Source organism: Macrosteles quadrilineatus, unplaced genomic scaffold, assembly GCF_028750875.1.
Source record: "Macrosteles quadrilineatus isolate MER2022 unplaced genomic scaffold, UCM_ALF_1.0 Scaffold_2__2_contigs__length_208266976, whole genome shotgun sequence".
In the NCBI taxonomy this organism is placed as follows: domain Eukaryota; kingdom Metazoa; phylum Arthropoda; class Insecta; order Hemiptera; family Cicadellidae; genus Macrosteles; species Macrosteles quadrilineatus.
In genome coordinates this window covers 189,522,897-189,548,474 of record NW_026542595.1, presented here as the reverse complement: position 1 = coordinate 189,548,474, position 25,578 = coordinate 189,522,897, and the positions used below count along the sequence as shown (strand labels likewise).

Sequence of the window (25,578 nt, the reverse complement as noted above, 5' to 3'; positions counted from 1 at the left end):
AGAATCAGCTGGTGTCTAGGATATTGCCGTACATTTTCTCTCTTCTACAATCTGTCCATTTTACAAAGAAAATAGTTCCGATTAATAAATTAACTGAAAACAAGTTGGTAACAAACAAGATACGACCAGTTTTTGATACGTCAGATTAAGGCGTCAATCCATTTAACCACGAACGAAACGAATACTGACTTGTCACGTATTAGTATTCGTGCATTTGAACATCGATACAACGACTTAACCTATAAATCTGTTGTCACGTGTTTACAATTAATTGTCGTTAAACTCTTGTATTCAATAGTAACTTACCTGAATCCTTAAGAACATTAACATACGGTTTAGTTAAGACAGTTCCGTTCAATTAATTTTTAAATAATGTTTTACTTCCGGGCCAGTAACATAATTTGTTTATATTTATGATCCATACTGGGTCTTTTCCTGGCCACGAATACTTGAACAGAACCGGTATGCATCATAAACATAAACAAATGATGTTGCTGGACCAAATCCTATACTAATAGCATTAACATATGTTTTGGCAGTTCCAAGCAATGTTAAATCATGTTTATTTTCCTACTGTTACTTGACAAAGTGGGCTTCCTTGCACTGATTATAGCACGCAAAGTAGCTAATTTTGCATTCACCTACTTTTGCCGCACTCATTTTCTTTTGCCGCACTCCAGTATTTCAACCAAACAACAAAAACAGTGTGCTTTGTATGCTTGAAAATAAGTTGGCAACAATTAAAAAGATACTACGAATACGATAAGCTGGTGCAGTGTTTCCCATTTCGTTCAAAGCTTGGATTAAACCTAACCTAAAAGCGGGTTGTATAGTGTTTGAAAGACTAATTATTTATATGGTTTCTAGTAACTGTAGGAAAAAATATTATGTGTAGCGCGAGTGCAAAGTGTCTTTGCTGCACTCGAGAAACTTTCCACACTCGCCTATACGTCTCGCCCGTGAACATTTCTCTCATGTGCAGCAAAGTGCCACTTCGCACACAGTTACACAAATAACTATTTTGAGCCAGCAACGTAATTTATTTATGTTTATGATCCCTAGTATATTCCCTAGTATGATTCCTAGTATATTGTATACTAGTATATCCCTAGTATTTTTCGTGATTTAACCTAACGGAAAACGTGTGAGTTTAAAAGACTTGAGTAAAATGTTTGCAAATAATAGGTACAGTGAAATAAATAAATATTCTTATTCTTATTCTGAAAGTGAGTATAATCCTGTTGTTGCATGTTAACATGAACATTCCAAACCAAAAATTGCATTCAGATTTTGATTCATAAGGCTTATTCAATTTCATTCAGAAACAATTGTGAAATATTTTCATTTGGGTTTTAAATTGCTTGTGAGACAATTTCATTTAGTTTATAGTAAACTGTAATAGTAAAACTTAACCTGTAATATACAATTGCCCACTATCACTATTTATATGCTTTATAGTAGGCCTAATTATAAGAAAAAAAAAGTATAACGAAGCGCAAAGTCTTTTTGTTCACTAGTTACATAAATAACTATTACATTTTTCTTCAAATTTATTTGTGTTAATCATCAAATCACTCTCATTATCATCAATTTCAAAGTGTTTTTATTCTTCTGAATATTTTTATCAAATATTTCTTTTCTACAGTAAAAAAAGTTTTGTTTTATATTTTAATATAATTACTAGTATTATATGATTGTATTATATTTTTCTATAATATTTATCAAATATTTCTTTTCTAAAATAAAAAAAGTTTTGTTTAATATTTTAATATAAATTAACAGTACTAGTAGGTATTATATGATTGTATTATATTTTCTTCCCAAGGTTAGTTACTTTATTGTCAAACAGCGATAGAAGAATGAAATGAAATTAAATGAAAAAGAGTGCTTTTATTTACAAATAAGTGTACAAGAATAACTTCTTAGCACTAAATACAACGATGGACAAAAAGCCCGTCTGTTGGGGCTGGCGTACCTGGTTAGCACTTGTACAACAATTGATTAATAATAACAATTAATGAAACTAATAAATAATAATAAAAAAGATTTTAAAAGTAATGACATTTTTAAATAAACAAAGGTTGTTGACTAGCTACCGTAATAGGAGAAAGTATGTGTCAGATTGGTTATAGGCCTACAGTTTATTTTGAATTTAATATTGTGGCAATTCTCCCGTAAAATTCCTTAAAATAACAGAAAAATCTGATTTTTCACAAATACTGCTTGAGAAATTTTGATGAAAATTTTATATGTGTTATAGTGTTTAGTCTAAAACTTGCACATAGTTGTTTTGCCTGAACAAAATGGCACAATTCCTAACACTGTAACAGTTAAAGTTTAAAAGTTAGTGTAATTTTTATGATTTCTCCCTTAAAACCCCATAGATAACCTCTCCCAAAATTTAACTGAAAAGAGGGATTACTCAGGATTAAACTAATTGAAGAAAGCATGTTGCATAGATATTAGCTGACGGATGATGTATTTTGTTGCAGATCCCGATCTCGGACACGCAAGGTCCACCGCAGCAGATCGTCCAGTGAGGAGAGAGAGAGGCACTACAGACGGTACAAGTCCAGGTCCAGGTCTAGGTCCAGATCCAGGTCTAGGTCTCCCCCAGTACTTACCATGGTGCAACTGACGGCAACGGAGAAACGGCGCAAACTGAGGGAGGATCACGAGCGGGCGCTGGCGTCGCTCAGGGAGACGATACGGAAACCTTTGTCGGTGAGTGTACTGTAACAGGTACAGCGCAGGACTTTGGTCCTTAGGTCAAGGATTCAAATCCCACCAATCACGAATGGCTGTGGGATAATGCTTTGACCCCCTTGCCCTGGTTTAAAGTAACAAGCTCTTGGCTCTTATAAAAGAGGCAAAGATTTATAAGGCTGTACCCTACCAACAACCTAACCTTAGGCCCAATTCACACAGAACAAACGTCGGGCGGAGACGTGGCACAGATGAGACAAGGACATATATGTCCCTTCCTCATCCCTCCATGTAAACAAATCGGTCAATGCAGACACAAGTAACATGGCGCGGACCGCAGCCCCTTTTGCCACCGCCACGTCCCTTCGCTGTCCCTCGTGGCGTATTGGAAGTGGCATGTCTGTATAGTGTGTACATTGTTCGGACTGCAAATATTGTTTGCTTATCAACCTTGTTTATTGTTGTATTGATCTCGTTGAGTAAATTTTGTGTTGTTTCTTGTACTTTTCATCATGCGAGACGACATTGAATTCAATATCAACTCAGATTTTGTGAGGAAGTCGAACAATGAAAATGAAATGGATATGGAACTAAACAATTCCCATGTTTATACGATCACAGTCGTTCTGATTACTGCAATAGAAGTGCGCAGGAACAAGTCTGGCAGAAAATTTCTCCCTTCTTTAACCACAATTGATTAACCAAAAATCCTTTGTTTGTAAATTGTCCAAGATCACTAAATCTAACATGTCTTCATCATCTTCTTCACTGCTGTCCTCCATATTGTGATGTAGTTAGTACTAAACTTAGTTGACATATAGCCAAAACGTCTACAACTCTACAGGCAGGTTTTCTTGCCACTGTCCCGTCCCTTCTGTGTGCATTGCATAGTGTACATGCCACATCCGTGCCACGTCTCCGCCCAACGTCCGTTCTGTGTGAATTGGACCTGACAGAGGATTTTGTTTGATGTGGCAAATATTTTCGGAAACTCTGGAACCATCAGACCATGGATATAATAATCATCGCAATTAAAGATTGCTATAATAGCTCATAAAAAGAACACATAGCAACATATATAAACCATTGTATTTATATACAAAATTTAGAATATTAAAAAAAAAACATTGGCACAAGCAATACTTTGTTTGGACTTTTCTTACAAATAGATGAACAAACAAAATTGCGAGAGAAACAGGAATGGATGATAGTCAATTATTACAACCATCAAAACCATTATGTTGAAAGAGAAGTTTTTATACTCAATTATACATTTAGAAACGCGAATTGCATTTATGTAAAGAACCAGGTTTCAAAAAGTTAAAAATAGAGTACAATGTAAATGTCCCTACTGTAGACCTATTTTTTCTTCTTTTTATCAGTAACTTTTGTTGGAATGGAGTAGAAATGGTTTACTGTATAAAATAGCAAGGCCAGGGAAACAGACCATTAATTGTTTGATTTTGTATTTTTATTGTGAACTCAGTTGATTCCAAGCTACAAAAGAATAATTTAATAACTTCATACATGTAGAATCGTGGTCTTCTGGCGACAACCGTGTCAAAAACGATGAAACACTAACACTCACCGATGTTTCGCCCTCTCTATCATCGGTGAGAGTTAGTGTTTCATCGTTTTTGACACGGTCGTCGCCAGAAGACCATGATTCTACATTAAGTGACCGTGGAAGTCTATCCAGAAAGAACTTCATACATGGTTGAATCAAGTTTCTTTTGTTATTTTTGGGAGCTATACATATACAAGAGTATCAAGTAAATTTTGGTGTTTAAAATGGCAATAAATTTTAAATATCAGTTTCCATCAGTAACTTAGGTACTGTATATATGATTCTTGCACTCCTTCACTTTTTTACTCTACTGCACTTGTTTCATCTTGCAAATAACTATTACCTCCAACAATTTAGATTTTTGTTTAAGCTGTAACTTTTTTATAAAATACAAAAACAGTAAGGTGTCAGAGAATACAAAACTGCAAATTGTTCCAGACGACTCCATTATCCATAACCATCACCAACCATGGAGGAGACAATTTCGAGGCAATCTGTGACAATTACGACCCTGTAGTGATGAACGAGGTAGGAAGCCCTTCTCATTGGCTTACAGGCTTGTATGCTTGTATATAGGCTTGTATTTTTATTTTTAATATTTTATTTTGTTTTCCCTTGTTGTTGAACTATACTTTTCATAGAAATAAACTTTATTTAACATGCATGTTTTCTGTTTCTATTTACATACTTTTGCTTAGTGCTATCATAAATTGGCTTTTGCATGGTTTAAATGTGAATAATTACTATGGAAGAAGAAAGAAATGAAGGGATGCGGGAGTGTGGCTATAATCGGCTCAATGGTAAGTGGAATATTCATTTAGATTTTTATTGTTGATTTTTTTATTTTCCTGTAAAGTATTTATTGTGTGTGTTTATTGCCATTGGTATTTTGTTATGGTTTTGTTTAGAGTGGTCCAAATTCTGGTCTTGTTAATATCTAATTTGACCCTATATTGGATAAAATCGTTTGGTTGTTAATTAATTAATTAATTGCCATGGCAAATGGGTATCTGGGTCCGGGATGATTTAACCACTCAACTACCCAGAAAATTTTTGACAATATGTAATGTAATCTACCTATTTCACATATTTCTTTGTAAATGTGTTTACTATTGTAAATTATCAAACTCTTTTCTCATTTAAAAGAAACTGGTCTAGGGTTTTTGGGCGGTGGAATTTATAATGCTGGGGCATGGAGTAAAAGGTTTGGTGGAATATTTGGGTCCCATTGTATTTATTGTTGCTTCAAGGTTCAAATACATCAGTATACACAAAGATTTTCTGTTATAGTTTGATTACATTATTTTCAATCTTTTGTTTCTAAAAAAAAAAATGTTATTAGTATTTGTAACATGTAAAACTTTGAATTATTTCCCATTCAAATAATCATGTGTAATCTCTTAAGTATTGATCCAACCCCACATTTTTTTATGTAACTTATATAACAACTTAAAAAGGTGTGAACATAGAAATATATTTTTATATTCAGTTATATCTATCTTTTGAATTTAATGTTCTATTTATTCAGTAGAGTCTCTGTAACCTAAACCACCCTTGATAGGGTTCGATAATACAGAAAATAAAATAAAAAAACTGAATAAGTAAAGTCTATATCTTGTCAACCCCATTTAACTTAATGCTTTAAGATTGTTGTTTGCTGTGTGTTGTAGTTTTTTAATATTTTGAAGCTACAAACAATAATTTACGGAGTAAAAATACAGAGTAAGATAAAGCAATGCTCAATAAATAGCTCTCTGTTCGCGAACAAGACTTTAGGTATAGCAGAGAAGTATTGCATTTATAAAGATTTAACAGTGACAAACTGTGAGATGCCCAGTGTATGGTCTAGGGTCTAGTACAAGTGTCTAAAGCCTGACACCTTTCTTGTGAGGATAGACAAGGGCTGCCTTAGTAGCCTCTATGGTGTACAGACGTACCACCTGAAAATAGCCCGTGATCAGTATTTGATTGTCCACCGGTAGAGTTGGATAACTTGAAATGTTGGATAGTTGAGACTCTACTATACTTCTAAATCAAAGTAATAATTTTGTCTCATATATATATATATATATATATAAATTATGAATCAGCAGATAAGTTTGTATATACCAATTTTAGTCCCTTTTGATTTTTATACGTCAGTCTTTTGCAAGTTTTCAGTTTTCACAAAAGTGTTAACCTTTTTGGCGTATGGCTTTTAAAAGAATAAGTTGGCATTTTATTGAAAAAAATACCTATTGGTACTGTTGGAAATTTGAATATCCTAAAAATAACTGTTAGGTAGGGCATTTGTTACTGTCACATTACATTCAATACAACCAAAAAGCCTCAACCTTGGTTGGATGAAATGAATTGTGCAAAAAACACTAACAATCAATTAAAATGCCATTTTGCATTGTTTTATTTCTTAATTTCTTAAAAGACTATAAAATGCTCCTGATATTTGATTATTTGATAATATTGTATACCTATAATATAATTATATTGATATTATTATCAATATAATAATTATTTGACATATTTGATTATTTCATCTGCAGAGGTATAATTTATACACTATTACCAAACATGTTTTTTTTAGATTTCAGTTTATTTGCACTCTAGTCAGACTTAGTGTCCTCTCAAATTTAAATGGCTCTGATAGATTATGTTTTAAAGTTTTTTTTAAATTCACTACACATGCCCTAATAAAATCTTAGTTCCTGGGGACCGAGCCTTGCTCGGAGAGTCATTGGTAGACTATGAGAGCAGTGTCTTGTCATTGCCATTTATACAAATGAAATGTTGCAGTCTATTTGTCATCTCTTAAACATTACCTGAGGATATAGCGTCCTCCAGTGATAAATTAAAAACCTCTTTGGTGTGAGGTTTATTTATAATCAGCTGTTACATTTATTTCACTGGTTTTAAATTTCACCTAGCCTACTGCCTTTCTCTATGCCGTTGTTTTCAAATTTAATTATGGATTACTGTTTGAGATTAAGAGGAAACACAGGTGACTCGACTGGGGAGTACTAACTATTATTTTGTCGATGTTTACAATTTTCTTTATTATTTTGTTGCCAAAGCAGTAACCCATAAGGCTCACTGTTAAACATTTTTTACTTTCAATCTAGTTTTTTTACGTAATTAAATTTTTGTTAGCAGTCTTTACTGCATGAAACACGTTTTTAGGTCAGAAATAAACTATTTACTACATTTCTAGAAATCGTCGAAGCCGTTTTTGAGATCTTTGTGCAATCAAGCAAGCACACAATCATACATACTTACAAGCAAACATTGCTCATACAAGAGAATAGGATTAGTCACAGTGTATGTGAGCAGATCACAATTTTGTTAATGAAAAATAGCCACATGTTTACAGCATACTCTTTTAGGTTGACAAAGCAAAATGTTTTTCAAACTTTTTCTTTATTTGTTATTCTCAAGATTTTTATGTTAGCCAGTGGAAATTCATTTGATCTTTTGTCACCGACATTTTAGTAAAACTAAGTGTTTCCTCAGGTGCAAGGGCAGACGGGACCCGGGGGAATCAAGAAACAACTACCAAGTTATCTATCGAAAACAGAACATCCATTACCAAACAAACCTTATGACTCATCGGGGCTCAATCCCACTCCCTTACCACTTTACCCTCCAGGTGTATCTCCTCCCAAAGTCCCTACTCCTCAACCAGTTCACCATCATGTCCCTCAACCGGTTCCTCCTCCCTCTCAACCATATAATCATCATGCTTCACCACCGATTCATCCCCCTGGTGTGGATCCCAATCATTCACCTCCCTCAAATTATTTACCCCCTGCCTCACAGTCTGTTTACCACCACCCCCCTCAAACGGTTCACCATCATGTCCCTCAACTGGTTCCTTCTCCCTCTCAACCATATAATCATCCTGCTTTACAACCGATTCATCCCCCTGGTGTGGATCCCAATCATTCACCTCCCTCAAATTATTTACCCCCTGCCACACAGTCTGTTTACCACCACCCCCCTCCACCGGTACCTCCTCCCTCTCAACCATACACCCCTCCTCCTTCTCAACCATATAATCATCCTGCTTTACAACCGATTCACCCCCCTGGTGTGGATCCCAATCATTCACCTCCCTCAAATTATTTACCCCCTGCCTCACAGTCTGTTTACCACCACCCCCCTCAACCGGTACCTCCTCCCTCTCAACCATACAACCCTCCTCCTTCTCAACCATATAATCATCCTGCTTCACAACCAATAAATCCTCCTGGTATGAAATCAGGTAATTCGTCTCCATTACAATATCACCCTCCTGCTTCACAACCGGATTACCACCAACCCTCTCAACCGGTTCCTCCTCCCTCTCAACCGGTTCCACCTCCCTCTCAACCATACAATAATCCTCCTGAACCACACAATCCTCCTCCTTCTCAACCATATAATCCTCCTGTAGTAGATTTAACCCATTCACCTCCCTCTCAATACCTGCCCCCTGCTCCCGAACAGGTTTGCCATTTTTACCCAGAACTGGTTGAACCTCAATACAACCATAACCATGCTCCAAGACCAGGGTCGTGTGATACCTCCTCCTCACAGCCATACTCTCAACCATTTCATTACTCAGATCCCCACCTTGATACTCAACCAGACTCTACTCCTCCCACTGATCAAATTACCATCCAACACCCATCGATCAGAGCCGGCATTAGGCAGATTGGAAAGGTGCGGCCGCTCAGGGCCCCGCACCTCAGGCTCTTGGTGGATTTTCTGCCTAAAAATAAAAGAAAATGAAAAGAGAAGAGTTTGAATACTAATATTATACATTAAATCTTTTTTATTATTGTTGAGATACTACTTTTTTGGTAGGAAGGGGCCCCACTCTGAATGTTTCCACTGGGCCCCGCACCACCCAAACACCCAAGGCCAGCTCTGACATTGTATGCAGTGCGAAGCAACCCATTACATTACATGACATATTAGTGCTCAATGTTATTTGTCATAAAGAATTTGTTATTTGTTAGTCTTTTTTAAATATTTGTACAGTTTGTATGTTTGAAATATATTTTAATTTTCTTGTGAATTTACTGTTTTCATTTCCTTTTTCTTAGTTTGATTTGAATGTTGTGAAATCAACATTTTCGTTACTACCAAATATTAATAAAACCATTTTACACGTAGCACTTGGATGTTATCAAAGCGAGGTATCAATGGCAAGTCGCATGTTTGTGTGTTTTTTAGTTAGTATTTTGTTATATCTTTGTTATATATATATGCTTTATTCATCTTACATACTTTCAGCTTAGAAGCCCTGTTAATTGAATTTTCCTTGACTTTTTTGTTTACCTGGAATCTCTACCAAGTCGTAATCCAGTTAGAAGTTGTAGGTTTAAGAGTGACCAGAGTAAACCATTTAATCAGTGTTTTAACTATTGTTTGACGTGGATCAATTCTGATAAAGAAAATTAATGAGTGATTTTATATAAACCATTCAAAATGGCCACTTAAGATAGAATTTTAATTAGTGGTTAGCTTAAGTTTGAAAACACAATTAATTCATTCAGTAATATATACAAAACTATTTTCTGGTAATTGAAAGGGTTTTTAATCTTTGGCTCTCTCTTATTTCACAATTTAATTAGCTCTACTTTTGTATTGGTAACCATTACCAAAAAAATTAATTAAACATTTGGGTATTTCTTACCTTATGTATGCTTTCTTAACTCACCAGTGTTTTTATTATTTACCTTTATATTTTGAGTGTAAACTTGCTAATTTTAAGTTTTCTCATTTCATTCATTCAAAACTGTAGAAGCATACAAAAATTAAAATGTGCCTCAGATGTTTGAATCTTTCTCCAATAAGTTACTTGCATTGGTCCTCAAACTGACATTTAAATTGTCAAAGTCCTACACAATTAAATAAATAACTAATATATCAGCAAGTCAGTTTTCACATAGTTAGTTGTCAATGAGAAACCAGATTGAAGACTTTGAAAAATTGTTACAATCTTGATTGTGTATTGAGTTCAATTTTGTAACATCTCAAGTTTTCTCATGTAATTACAGGAGGCTTTTCTTCCAATTTTGGATTTCAGTTGTTCTTAAATCAAGAGTCACTCTCATGTTAAAATAGGCCTAGGACCTATATTTAAGAAAAGAATTAGTAAGTTGAGTCCTGCAAAAATTAAAATCTTAAAAAATGAAGAATTATTTAATGTGCATCTAAGCTACATAAGTATGAAAAATACAACATCTTTTCACTGAATTTCTCTAACAAGTTCAGAATTTTTAAGTCAGCATTTCTCATTTGATTGTATTCATGATACAATTGACTTTTGGATTTTGACGTAGACACTCCATCTATATGGATCTGTCCTTAACCATATTTTAATGAAATATTTAAATGAGGCATTCACAGTTTGATCTACCGAAGTAGTTTATATGACATAAAATATGCTATAAGTTTCCTTTCAGTTTTGATTGGCCAGATAGTTGGCATACTCAACAGAAATCAGTGATTTAGATCAGCACAATCTGTCGGTGGCTAAATTCAACTACGTTCATTTTAATTAAAACTGGCTACAACTTAAGAGTCCTTGGTGGCTAGCGACCATCTTGGATAGTTTTAAACAGCTGCTAAAGAGTTTTTTCTCATCCAAAAATATTTTTTCAAACACCAAAGTGATTATAATTTAAATATATAGTAAACTGTGAGATTAGAAATGTTCTTTGTAGTTTTCAATTGTTCTCCAAGGGAGTTTATGGAAGGTAATGGCCATCTTGGATTTGCCCGCCATAAAAACAATGTTAATTTCGTTAATTTCAAACAGCCACTGAAAAGCTATTTACCATCTCAAAATATTAGTTCAAACACCAGAGTGATTGTAATTTAAATATCTAGTAAACTGTGGGATTAGAAATTGTCATTGTAGTTTAAAACAAAATATTTTATGAGTTAGAAATCTAGGCTCCAAGGACTCTTAACCATGGGAATGGAAAGTGGTAATATCCATAGTCAGATATGCTACTTGCAATACTTGATAATGCTAAGAGATGAGTGTGTGGCTGGGTTTACAGGACAGTTCGTCCAATTCTCCATCGGAGGTGGAGGTGATGGAGCCGTCACTGCCCCCGTTGCCTCCAGAGCCACCCCCACCCAAGCCAGCGCCGCCCTCGGTAGACAAGAGAGAAGACCTCACCACCTACACCTCCTTCCTACCCCTCCCCAACACAACACACACAGTTCCTCCCCCAATGGGCTACGACCTTCCCTTCAACAACTGGTTACCCCCTGGGGCAGACATGCACCCCAACGTCATGTTTCCTCCTCCTCAGATGATGAACTATTCAAACCCTCCTCCTCAGCAGCATTTCCCCTTCATGAACCAACCTCCTCCACCCCTCCCTTACCAGATGACCATGCCTCCGCCTTGCCACCAACATTATCGTATGCCGAATCAGGCTTCCGGCATGGTCGGCGTTCGGCAAGAAGTGAAAAATGTTCCCAATCCAGTATTAACCAACGCTTTGAATAGCATTGACGATCTAAGTACACATTTGGAAGGATCGAAATGCAAACATAACCCATTAGGACAAAATAATCAGACAGTTCAAGAAGCCATTGACAGTGTAAAAAAGTGCCTGAAGAATTGTGACGCTCTAAAGAACAAAGATCCGAGGCTAGCTGTGGTAGAAGGCAGGACAAAATCCCCAGAAAGATCGGAATCCTTGACCAAAACTGATGGAAAGATTAAGATTACTCTGAATTATAAACCTAGACCTGTGTCGGATGTACAACAAACATCTTTATTTGAACCTACGGATGAAGAATCTGATTCTAAAACTATCAGGTCGAGTGAATCAAGTAAAAATTCTAATAATTACAGTGAAAAAAATTCAAAAATTGAAGATATTGTTTCCAAATTAAAAGACAACATTAACACATGTTCCAGTGTATCATCAGAAGAGACAGATAAAAATGAACTGCAGAGGCATTCAACTGCTGCTAAAAATCCAGGCGATGAGCCATATGATCCTTTTAATGTCAGCGATGAGATAAGCAATTGTAGTGGAAATATTGAGGAAACTAAAACAAGCTTACCAAATAAACAAAATGATAAAAGACAAACTATTACATTTAACGATACCACACCCAAGCTATCTCAGTCTGAGATTGAGAATATCAATGACCAAGTAAATAAATCTTTTTCTTTCATACTTTCACACTCCATTGAAAGAAAGCGTCTGACTCCAACTTGGTCAAATATTGTCTCAAAAAAGGCAGAAAAACAGAGGAAATCTGAATTTGATGATAAAATCCAATCTGTGACAAAACCATCCCAGTTGAATCAAGAAAATCAACAAAGCAATACAAAAACACCTGAAGTTGTTTCGTCTGTGAAAACATCTTCAATTCTTGAAAATGAAATAGTTGAAAATTCAAAATTTGGTTCACTGCAATCCATCTCAAGAACTAATTCCAATAGGGGCATTGAGAGAGAGAATACCACAAATATTCCAACTAAGTTGGTAACAAGTAAATTTCAAAACATTTTTGAACAACATTTAGATCAACACAATAAAATCCAGTCAGAGAATTTAAATAAAAAGGAATTTGTTGAACAACCAAAAGAAGAAAAGGACAAGATTTACCTTCCAGGTAGCCAACAGTTGAATAGTTTGGGAGAGTCACAGTCTAAAATGTGTAATCCACCAACGCCCATTCAAGAGTCTAAAAGTGAATCACCAGATGTAAATAAAAGTAAGACCAAAGATGCTTTTGGTGATGGAAAGTCAAAGAATTTGCGTAGATTAATGGACAATGACGATGATGAATCCTCAGAATCATTTTGTCAAAACCCTAACACCCTCAATAAAAATGAAGATAAACAACTGAAAGACAGGCCGGAAAATTGTAAACCAATAATAGAAAGACTTTCCTTGGAAAACCAAGAACTTCCGTATGATGCAGGATCTGATAATATCAGGCAAAATGCTTACATTAATATTTCTAAGCAGAAAGTTGGAATAAATGAACATAGATTTGAAGAAACATTTGCCATTACAGAAAAGTCCAAAATACCTCATAAGAAAACTGTTTTTGGCGAGTCAAAAAACTATTACAATTTAGAAAGAAGGAGTAATCCTCCTTTGTCTATACCTACAAAAGGAGAGTTGAAAAGATTCCCTACACCTGAGAGGAATATGCCAATTATAAGGAAAACAGAGCTTTGTTTGGACACAAAAGAGACAAAATCAGAACAGAAAATGTTAGCCTGTTCGATAGGAGGGGATTTAGAAGAGAATCAGGGCAAAGAAGTTGCAAAGTTGCCGTCAAGCAAAATTGTTGAATCCATTCTACACGATTTTGATGAAAGCAATTCTATTGGTTGTGATATCCAAATTGTAAACAAAGAAAAACCTGACATCATTGCTGTGAAAGAATCGAAAGTAAACTGTGATACCGTTGAACTAGAAACTTGCAAACACCAGCCTCAAAAAGACACCTTTGAGTTGAAAACTTCAGAACCATCACAAACGCACAGTGAAGAAGAAGAAACTGTGTTTTCTGCTGTAGACCAAAAAGAAAGACAAGAATTAAATAGTATAAATTGTAATTCCCAAAGTGACATTGATGCAAAAGTTAGGAGAAGAAGCCAAAGAAAATCAAAAGTGTCAAAATATAAAATCAATAATGATAGAAATAATGAGGATTCTAACTGCTCAACAGAAACACCGAAAATTGAACACGATCATGAAAATCTTCAACCAATTGTAGGTGATGACAATATCCAAAGTTCTAATACCGGTCATTTGATGAAAACAGATTCTAATGATAAGACCTTGCAAAACTTTAATTCTAAAAATGCTCAAGTTACTATAAATTCTGCGAAATCCAATGAGAAACAATTAAAACCATGCCCTCTATCAAGAAAAAGTAAATCCTACATATCACAAAATCTACCTCTTTCCTTTGACCTATCAGTTGACGGACATCTAATAAGGAGAGGTAATCATTATCTTGTTATCATGGTATCCACACAAACATGAATACCTTGAAACATAATTGTCAACCCTAAAAATACTCTGCTGTTCGATTTCATTCCCCGATTCCTCAAAGCCTTCTCGTTTCTCGATACTTGGTGACTTTGGATTATCAATAACAAATCCAGATCTCCCAAGATTGTGGCAACATTGTGGATTTTCGATTGCATAAATTATATTTTGCATCCACAAATCGCTCTAATATTCCTGCCTTAAAATTTCAGAAATATTGTAAAACAATTTGTAAATGTTTGGATTCTGTTAGATTTTGATTTAATAGATAGTTAATATTTATTTAAATTCTCATATATTCATAGTAAAACTAGTTTGGCCTAGCTGACTTCAAAGACAAACTTGTCTGTAAGGTCCAATTAATTAATTAATGATACTAATACATTTAACTTTTATAGTCATTTGAATAATACATTACACCTTAACATTTAACCTTAGACCACCTTGATTTTATTCATTGTGTATATTAACTATCACAGTCGCATCTGATCGGGATCGGTGGCTGTTGACTATATGCTGCAACCGCTTTCCTTCTGTAATTCTCCATTTGTTGTAGCTGAAGTCCGCTAAGATATGCCATGATTCCGCCTGTAGCTAACCTTAGTTGCCTGGCTCATAACAAAGTAACAAAAAATATGTAAATATTTGAAGTTTGTGTGGATACCAGTTATGTATTGTTTGGTTGTGGTCATGCTTCTTTTAGTTTCATAGCAAAAATAAGTGGGCTACCGGTAATGGGAATAGGTGAAAGGTAGCTTAGAAAAAAATGAAAAACCAATACTCAAAAATGCACAAAAACATTAACCAACCCTTTAACACCACACTTCTGTTATTAAATGTAATACAAATTTTTGTTTTCTCTACTTTAATGTGGTGTGTATCCAGAAATGAAATACTCAATTAGATATTTTTTACTTACATAGATGAGTCTGCAATTTACCAACTCCTCAGTAGGTTGTTAGTGAACCTCATGAAGTCATGAAATTATGACAATAATAGAAACACTTAAGTTAAGGATATAATAAAATATTATGACTGACGTTTCATGGCCATGATAGTATAACTAAATTGTGTGATTTCAGGATTCAAGACACTTCGAGTAAGGATGCATACATTAACACATCTACCTTCCACTACCAGTTCCCTGGAAGTCTCCTCTGCAAGCACTCATGGTGATAGCGATAGTGAATCTGTAGATATACTATCTGATAAAAATGCAGAATTTTTAAGTGAAAAAAACACAGTTGCAAAACAAAGTCTTAAAAAACCAAAAAAGAGGGTGTCTTTTGATTTAAATGTCAGTGAAATATTTGATGACTTTAAATCCTTTTCCGACAATGACGAAGATTCTGTAAACCATAAATCAGAAGAAGAAATAAACGATAAAGATTTGGACAGGTGTGAAAGTGGTAAAGTAATTGATACACCAATTGATAACTTGCATTTTGATGCCTCTAATAATAATCAAGCTGTAAGTAAAAGTAAATGTGAAAAAGTTAACTTAATTAATATTCAGAACCCAAATGATTGTAAAACATATAATCCTGCTGAAAATACATCACAAAGTATTGCATATGTTTATCAAAATATTACGAAGACTTTGGCTTCTTTGAGGGAAACACCTTTCACAAAGTTTAATAAAAGAAAAGCTGTAGCCGTAAGTATCCCAAGTCCTCAAGAAATGCCAGAAATTAAATTTCTCAGCTCCTTGAAGAAATCATTCTTAGTTGACTCAAAAACATCTAATTTACAAGAGGCGTCGGAAAATCTAACAAAATTAAAAGATACAAAAACTTATGAAGAGAACACCAAAACTGAACCTTTTAAAGAGAAGAATATAAATAAGGATACTTCAACAAAATATTTAATGGATGTTGTAGAAGGGAAAGACTCTAATGTGTCAGAAGTGTGTACGAGTGATAATGATGACTCAATGATTCTTGATAAAGAACTATCAGACCTGGCCAAAGGGTGCTTGGATTCAGACAGCAATGTAGGAGAAGATGATGATAGTGTTCTAAACTTTGGCATGGTAGCTTCAGAAGATAACTCAGTCGATAATGAGTTTAATTTGAACTGTAAGAATGTTGAGTTTTCAAAGTCATCAGCACGTCCGAATAGCAAGCTTACGTCCCCACATAATGTTAAGAAGAGATTGGCAAGAAAGTTTAGATCTGTAAATATAGATAGGGATGTTAAAATCAGCAAAGACATGGATTCTGATATGAACTCAAGAGAAGAAAACAGCTCAGATGGCCTAAAAAGTCTGTCAATTGAAAAACAATGTGGATCTCAAAATACAGAAAACAGTACACAAATGTGTGATGAACCTTCAAAAGACAAAGAAAATTTAATTGATGAAGTGAATAAAGAATCAACATTAGCAGGCCTTAAAGAAAATGATAACTGTGTGATAGATGCTACTTTAACAAAAGAAAATAACCATCGCAAAACAATGAGAAGAATTAGCAAAAGGCAAAAGAGTAAATTAAAAAAGGTTTTGGATGAACAAAATAATGAAGATAATGAAGATTTATCTTGTGTTGGTGATCTTATATCTACATCCAAAATCAATGAAAATGTTAATTTAGACCCAGTTTTACTTGAGTTTGAAAATAAGGAAGTTGACTCAAACAAAGATATAAAAGAATGCTGCAATCAAAGCAGTGAAAATCTTGTTTTCAATGATGATTGCCCAAATAACAATTTGCCACATGCCAATGACAAATCTAAAGCAATAGATTCAAAAAATGAGTTAGTAAATTCAAGCTTTAACATAAATTCTGAAGAGACCCCTGGGAGTGAGAAACAAGACATCTCTTTTATTGATAATACCAATATAACCCCAGTTAAAAATACCCACAACACAACAACCTTACAGAAAAATAAAAGAAATAATGGAAGTAGGACAAACATAAAACCTTTTAAAACTGATGTTGAACCAAAATTATCAACGCTTAGGAAATCTCGAAGAGGTAAATTGTTAGAACAAGATTCATTAGATTCACCCGAACAGACAGTCTGTGAAGAAAAAATCAATCAAACTTCAGATTCTAAAGGAAAAGTTAATGAAATGTTGAACACAAGGAGAACAAGAAGTGGGAAGATTGTTGAGAATGACTCTACATGTGATGTGTATTTTAACTGTAAAACAAAGCAAGATTCGCTTCTAAATGATATTGAGAGCCTTACTGCTGAAAAACAGATTAAAAAGTCCATAAGTATTCCCGAGAAAGAGTTCCATTCAGAAATATTATCTCATAAGGATTACCTTCTTGCTTGCAAAACAGATTGTTCAACAGAAAACATGGATCAAACTGAAAAAGTGCCAAATCAAAATTCCAAAGCTGAAGAGGCAAATACTGATACTAGTCAAAAGGAGAGTGTGATTGAGGGTCACATCTGTATAAGTAAGCTGGACCATTCACATGAGGAGTTCATAGTTGATGAACATAAGGGTAGTTCAAATGCATCAATAAATGGTGATAATACCGACAACAACCTGGAAGAAGTTAAGAAGCTAGAGGATGTGTCTTCAACTACGTTAGATATAGCTCCAAAACGAAAAACACGATCATCCCAGCGCAAAAAAGGGTGTGCACAAGGCACTAAAGAAACATACATTGAACCTGACAAAGGTCTTCTTGAAGAAATCTCAGAATCCCCATCAAGAAAGACTAGAAGCAAATGTGATATTATCGAACCAAGCGCCGAAGATAATCAAAACAGTAATATTGATTGCACTAATGTTAGGTTAAATTGTGAAAGTAATAAATTAAACCAGGACATTATAAAGGACGAATCCAATATTAAAAATCCATCTACAATTGAAAGAACTTCTTCAACTGATAGCTCTGATGAACCTCTTATATTTACTAAAAACAAATTAATTGCCGATAAAAACAAAACCCAAACTCCTAGCAAAACTCCAACAACAGAGTTTACAATTAGTAATGGTATAAATAATACAACTGAGGAAAACGATAAAAAAGACCTTAAAAAAGAGGATATAAAATTAAAGTGTATGTCTTCTGTTGCTTCTGGTTCAACGACATCAAATCAAGGAAATATAAAAGAAAGTAATGCATCAAATGGGGATCAAAATGTGAAGGATACAAAAAGCGATGGAAATGGTTCCTATTCTTCAGATAACAAATTTTCAAATTCAGATAACACCAACAATACATCTAATTTTAAAATGAATGACATTTCAAATTCTGACAATTCCTCAAACTCTCCTATTAGTGTCAATGTCAACGCGGCACCTATGAAACACAATCAATCAGTAACAATCAACCCTCACAGTTTGTATTCAGCTATGATTCATCCAAAATGCTCTTTAAATCCTAAACTAAAGGAAGCAATGAGAAAAAAGAGGGATAAAGCTGAAGTCGATGCAGAAATCAAAAGAAGATTGGCCGAAATAGATGAGTTGGAAAAGTTGGCGAGAAGTCAACATAAAAATGTTTTGGAAAAGATTGGTGCAAGAACTCGCAGCCTTACTATGAACTCTAACATTGATGAAGAAGATGACGTAGTTAGTATTTCTAGCGATGATTCACAAGGTACATCGGTCGGTGCAAATGAAGTATCAAATGCTGTTTCAAAGATATCAGACATTGGCAAGTCTGAGGATATCAATGAAGAACCCACAACAACTCAAGAGGATATGTGTAAAACATCTTCTGCTTCTGCACTCATAGCTCAAGAAAACTCTTCATTTAGTCGATTACTAAAAGGATCGGTCTCAATTCTACCAATTGACTGTACCACCAAGAAAAACAAATTAAGCTATGTAGAAACTGAAAATACAAGCCAAGAGCGCTCTAAAAATCAAATTAAGTTGTGTGTAGAAACCTCTTTGACAAATGTTAGAAACAAAAAGGATGATTTAAATAATGAGAAGGCTATTGTAAACTTACCTCAGCATGTATCAAGCAATGTTACATTAGAAATTTGCAAAACGCCTTCATCTGTCAATAAGCAACAACCAGTATTACCACTGAGCAAAGAGCCTAATGCTTCACGCCCTATTAAAAATTTAAGAAACAATCAGAGGGATGTAGTATCAATTTATCAATTCAGAGAGTCCGATGAATCAGACACGGACGAAGAAATTAACCAAAAACAAAAATATAATCGAGTTTCCAGGAAAAGTGTTGAAATGGAAAAACAAAAACCTAAGGCAAATCAAACTTCCAAATTAATAGGAAAATCACTCAAGATTCAAGAAAAGTCTGATACGAAGAGTAAATATGTGTCAGTCACTCATGAACGTTCCCCGGACAAAAATAACAGTAGCTTGAGAGACCCATCTCCATTCAATGAGCATGTGAAGAAAACTTGTGAATCCGCCGAACATTCAAATAACCAAAAAGACCTCACTTTAAATTCTAATGCCGTTCCAGAACCAGACTCCAGTACCTCTGTTATGGATCCCTCAAGTACATCTTGTAAGCATTCTGGAGGATTAGAAAAGCCAACTGATTCACCAAAAGATGAGAGAGCTTCAACTCAAGGAGATGAAATTAATTCTGTAGTGTCATCAAACAATACCTCCCAGGAATCAGATATGACTCCATCTTCACCTATTACAGGCTTTAAGCAGCCATACAGGAAATCAATGGTAAATAGGCGGAGGAAGAAACGTAGATCATATTTTGGAAGATGCATGATTCCCAACAACAACTTGGGTAACTCATCTAGTGAATCATTCGATGACAACGACCACACTGGTTCTCAAAGTGAGGAAGTAGTCTCATCATCAGTTACTTCTGTACAAATTCCTCAAGACAAAAAGAAGAGGAGAAGAAGAAAAACTGTCATGGATCTTTTAATGGAAGATTCTATGCTTTCAGTAACTAGAGATTTTCCAATGTCTCCAAACCCGTACATGTTTTCCTCATTTTATAAAGATATTGATCTATCAAATTCGGTTAACAAACCAAGTGCTGTTAATGAGACGGTTACAAGTGAACAAAATTCTCGGAGAACTAATGATGATCATTGTTTACCATTAAAACCAGATTTTCTTGCCCAAAAGCTTAAAATATTAGAAAAATTGAAAAGTATCAGTCGAAAAAACAGAAAAACAAGGCAATGTCGTACATTGGTGTGTTACAATGAAGATTCTTTACCAGAAAGTTTAGTAGAATCTCCAGTCGGAGAAAGTGTCCCCAGTAATAATGATGGAGGAATAATGTCTCAGGAAATTTTAGACCAAACAACATTTAACGAAAGCAACCAAGATAGTTCTGGAAAGTTACTCCAAGAAAATGTTGCAACACCAAAATCAAAATTTGACAGTGGAATTGGAGATCATATGGATACTACCTTATCTTCTGAAACATTAGAAAAAGAACAAAAATCAGTACCACCTAAAATTCCTCTCAAAAGAGGAAGGAAGAGTAAAGCTAAGACAGTGAAGAATGTAAACGACGATTTTGAAACGCCATTAGAAACAGCATCTAAAGTTTGTCCAAGTGAAAACTCACCAACAGAAAATCGTTCATCTACTAATGATCAACCAAAGGATTGCAACTTATCTTTTGAAAATATTTCAAAGAATAACAACGATGAATTATCTGAATTTGACAAACTTTTAGAAAGCAAACCCAAAGATGGTGCTAGGGCAAAACTGTCGTATAATTATGACTCAGGGTTACCAAGGAGTCCAAGTGAAGACAAATCAGATGATGCTCCAGACGATTTTTTTAGTTCACTTCCTTCACCCCGACAAAGTAGTGATGATGAATCTTCCGCAAATGAAATCACAAATGAGCGTTTATCTTCTCAATTTACCTCAGAACAAAAAACAATTGCTGTCAATGATGAATGCTTTAAGAAACAACAAAAGATGATTCCTGAAAAAATTATTTGTAGTATACCCAAAAGAAAAGTTGGTAAGATGTTGCCATATTTTGGAGATTCTTCTTCAGATGACTACGATGATGATGATGATGATCTTGACGAAGACATTCCTCTTTCAGTTAAGCTTACACAGTATAATGAAGATGGTATAAAAGATTTTGAACCCAAATCAGAAGATGATAGTTTTTCAAATTCAGAAGATCCAGGTTTGTCAACTATAGCTTCAAGTATATGCCCACCACTGAAAAAGAGGCGCAAAAATTCAAAGAAACAACAACCAAAAATTAGGCAATCTGGAAGATCTACTCGAAGTAACACCAGTAATTTACCTGAAGAAGACACCGAAGAAGGTTCTAAAGCCAATAAGAACGTTGAAGTTTTTGACAACTCTCTAGATATAAATCCTGAATCCCAAGTTCAACTTAGGAAAAGTAATCGGAAGCTCAAGAAAACCAACTTTTTGTGTAAAGAACCTGTAAATTGCATAAAGAAAACTTTAGATGAAATACCTATTGGTAAAGATGGTGAAAACAAAATTGAGATACATTTAGAGTCGAATGATGAGATTGTATCTTTCAAACGAAAGGGAAGGCCCCCAAAGGCTAAAAAACTGAAAGAAAATAGTTTAGACACAACGAGGCTGTATGATCAGCCAATTACAGATGTTAAGACTTCTGTTGTATCTGAAGATCAAGATAGCAGAGAGATTTTCTACAGTTCTTGCGATACAAGAAAACCAGAAACATTGTCAAAAATGGGCAATGAACATATGATAAATCCAATGTACATATCAGACAATGATGTAAAGGGAGACAATGATGAATCTTCAGAACCTACCTTGAATTCTGTTAATCAAAAAAGTATTTCTTTAAGAAAAACTAGAGGTAAAAGTGACATAGAAATCAAAATAAATAATGAAGTAACTTATAATCAAAATAATGAAAACTATTCTGATGATTACACCAATGAAGATTCACTACTGGAGGATTTGCCATTAAATAAAAGGGCTGCTAGGGAAATAACTTCTAGAAAAAGGGGTAGGAAGGATAACTTATTTGTAGATGATAGTACACAACACCTTATATTGGATAATCCAGTAACGAAAACTGGTGACGACCATGAAAGCATTGAAGACGCTAATTTAAAAAACAAAGATGAAGGAAATCAATCTTTAGACAAAACTTTTAATGAATCACCACCTTCGTTGGTTCGAACAAGAGCAAGAAGAGCCAAGCTGTTAACAACAGATTGTAATGATCTAGATCCTCCGAGCTTAGAAACTTCCATCCAACCAAGCATGAATGATGAAAAATATGACTTTGATGCCTCAGTCAATACAGATAGTAATTTAGAAAGTGTGGACACTTTAATACTCTCAGATACAAATTTACCACCACGTAAAAGAGGTAGAAAGCCTAAGACTGCTGGCACGACATCACATCAGAAAGATGACAAAGATGAAACCTTTAATGAAATTCCAAAAAAAGAAGCAGAACAGATTAAACCACCAGAGAATGAAGAGTTGAATCAAAGGGAATCAAGATCCATGGACTTACAACCTCTTCCCAAGAAGAGGGGACGTCGAGGAAGACGTAAAATATATCGTAAAAAACCTGCAAATAACAAATACAACAAGAATGAGTCCGATGTTGATTCAGACGCTGAAACTAATATGCCAGAGATATCAACCGAGGATGATATGATAGCTGAAAACAACCAATTAGAAGTTGAAGAAGGAACGAACAACTCTACCCAGGTTAGTGGAGAATTGATAGATAATGCCAGTTTTGTAATGAAAGACGACGGAAGGAAAAGAAGGCGGAAACCAAGGGAGGACAGAATTGAAACAGAAATTGCAGATACCACAACAGACATCGTGGTTGAAAATGGTTCTGCAGATATTGAGTGTGAAGCCAAAAAAAGAAAGACTTCTGACATTGACCTAAAAGAAGAATCCGAACCAAAAGAAGAAGCCTCAACATCTGAAGGCACTGTTGAAGATCCCCACTTTCACCTAGCTCAGAGCTGTGCAAACCAGCCATTCCTATGGAACAGGATCAGTGCGTTCTTGAATAAAAGCACTCGGTCAGTCGGGACACAAGTTAGGGTAAAGAACTTGACCCTGAAAGGGTTTGAAACATCTGAGCCAGAAGTGAGCTTACAGAGTGAACTGACATTACCTCAAGTAATCAAAACACTGTTTGAAGAGCTGAGATTTATAGATAGTAGTTTTTCCAATTCCTAATTTATTTATCAGTTGTCTACCCAGTTTGAATACTCAAATATGAAGTACACTAGTTTATGTATTGTTTATATAATTTTAGTAAACCTCGATTGTAGATCACAATCATTCCTCTGGTAACCAGATTTAGGCTGTGACATTTATTAAGTATCCCACCGAGATTTTATGTCAACATCATTTTAATGATTCGTTGTACAAATTGTAAAGAATTGATGTAACTATTATTGAAGACAAAGTGCCTTTTAATGTACATTAAACTGTATAATATTAGTCTGTAGGAAACTTCGTTGTAAATATGTATACACTGTATATACTTTTATTCCATTAAGATAATGTACAAATATTTTATCTACATTTCTGTACTTATTGTCAAAATTCATCTAAGGCCTGGCTAAGCAAAATTATTCTATGAAATATTATATTTTGCTGTTATTATATAAAATGGTGTAGAGTAACCAAGACTTGTCCAGCATAAATATGTGAGTAATTAGACTATGATTGTTTGATATTTGGATATAAGTTTAAGTAAGACTGTTTCTGTCTCATTATGAATTTCTGTATACTATCATTTCATTTCATAGTTGTTATTGTTGTTTGTTGCTAACTCAAGACTAATTTGATATGGTGCCATGGGTTATTCAGTATATTTTAGTACTGTAGTTATTAAAACATAACCAAAACAGTGTTTCTCAACCCTTTCTTGAAACATGTTGTCATTTAAATTCAAAGTCAAAACATGCTTTTGTTTTGTAACATTAGTACAAAACACTAATTTTACACACAAAATGATTTGTATCAATAAAAACTTGTTTTGCAATATGAGTTTTGTCCCAAAAAACAAAAGATATATAAAAACAAAGACAGTTTGTTTATTCTGGCAATTTTAGGTATTCGTAAAATATATCTATTACTATATTTCATGTTACTGTATAATTAAAGTTTATATTCTAAGGAATGTTCCTTGTTTACAACCCCATGGCAGCTTTGCACACCTTTGTGTGATTTTCATAAACAATTGTTCGGAATTATACTTTTTTACTGATCATGTGTGAGTTTTATTTTATTACGATAGAACCCTCAAACTTCCTGAGAATATATCAGAATTGTTAAAAACTTAACCAATTTCTTTACATTAGTTACAACCATCTTTAGAGTTCATTAATGTTAATACATAAGTTTTTTGGGGACTTTTCTCATTCTGTTTGTTTGTGAGTTTAAAGGTATGCACAACTAATACTGCAATTAATGATCACCTCAAAACAAACATTGCAAAGGAAATAACAAAGGCAAACTCATTAACAAACATACAGTTTTTATTCATTGCATATCATTTTTGACAATGCATACCTAGATAGTAAAATGAGAAGGGAATGTAGTAAACTATGACTTCTTCCAATGAAATTTAACTGTTGCTTTAAAAGACGGTGCTATCACAAAAAATAGCAATTTAATTTCCACGAGGAGATGAAACATGTGCAAATCTGACATATTTCCCAAGACACAATTCAATCCATTTTTAAATTTCAACGATTTTGATCTGTAGGGAGTGAAAAATAGGCATATACTTTTCATGAAGGCATGAAATTCTGGTATTTGAACAAAAGCACAACTCGCATTATATTAGATAAATCCTAAAATTAATAATACAAACCTCTTTAAAGCTTTTTTTTAGGTAATCTTTTTGTAAAAGGTAACTTTTGGAACCTTTCCAATATTTATTGTAAAACAGCAATGTGACTGCCAAAAAATGTTTATTGTATGGCTTTGTTTAATAAGTTTAGAGAGCCTACTGATGAAACTCATATGCTTTTTTCAGGAGTTGTACTCCAGTTGATTTTAGCAAACCCTTCTGTAAACGACTTTCTGGTCTAAAAAAAAGACTCACAAACTATTTTTACGGAGAGTAAATAAAAATACCTCTAATAAACACTTGTCTCATGTATTTACTTTTGTACTATTTTAAACAAGACAGTAAATACATATTTATATAATATAGTAATGAGGATCGATTTCGATTGGACACTCCAATCTTCATCAGACTCAACAGGTTTAATGTTTAATGACATATTTTTATTTACTCCCAGTAAAATCAATAGCACATACTATGCTGAAGTCATTTAGGGAAAATATTTTTGCGCTTTTCTCCTCCAAGAATTAACGATTTA

The 25,578-nt window shown here is 34.3% G+C and overlaps 1 protein-coding gene across 3 annotated transcripts in view; it reads left to right on the top strand.

Annotated features, from left to right (window-relative positions):
• The window catches only part of LOC128987063 (uncharacterized), a 95,012-nt gene extending 70,569 nt beyond the window's left edge, over positions 1-24,443 (top strand). For all 3 annotated transcript variants that reach the window (XM_054407739.1, XM_054407741.1, XM_054407742.1), the window contains 4 exons: positions 2,493-2,724; positions 4,712-4,801; positions 11,323-14,254; positions 15,384-24,443. In XM_054407739.1, coding sequence (XP_054263714.1) covers positions 2,493-2,724; positions 4,712-4,801; positions 11,323-14,254; positions 15,384-23,416 — 11,287 coding nt within the window. In that variant the 3' untranslated portion in view covers positions 23,417-24,443. The remainder of the gene's footprint in view (positions 1-2,492; positions 2,725-4,711; positions 4,802-11,322; positions 14,255-15,383) is intronic.
• Positions 24,444-25,578: the final 1,135 nt, after the last annotated feature.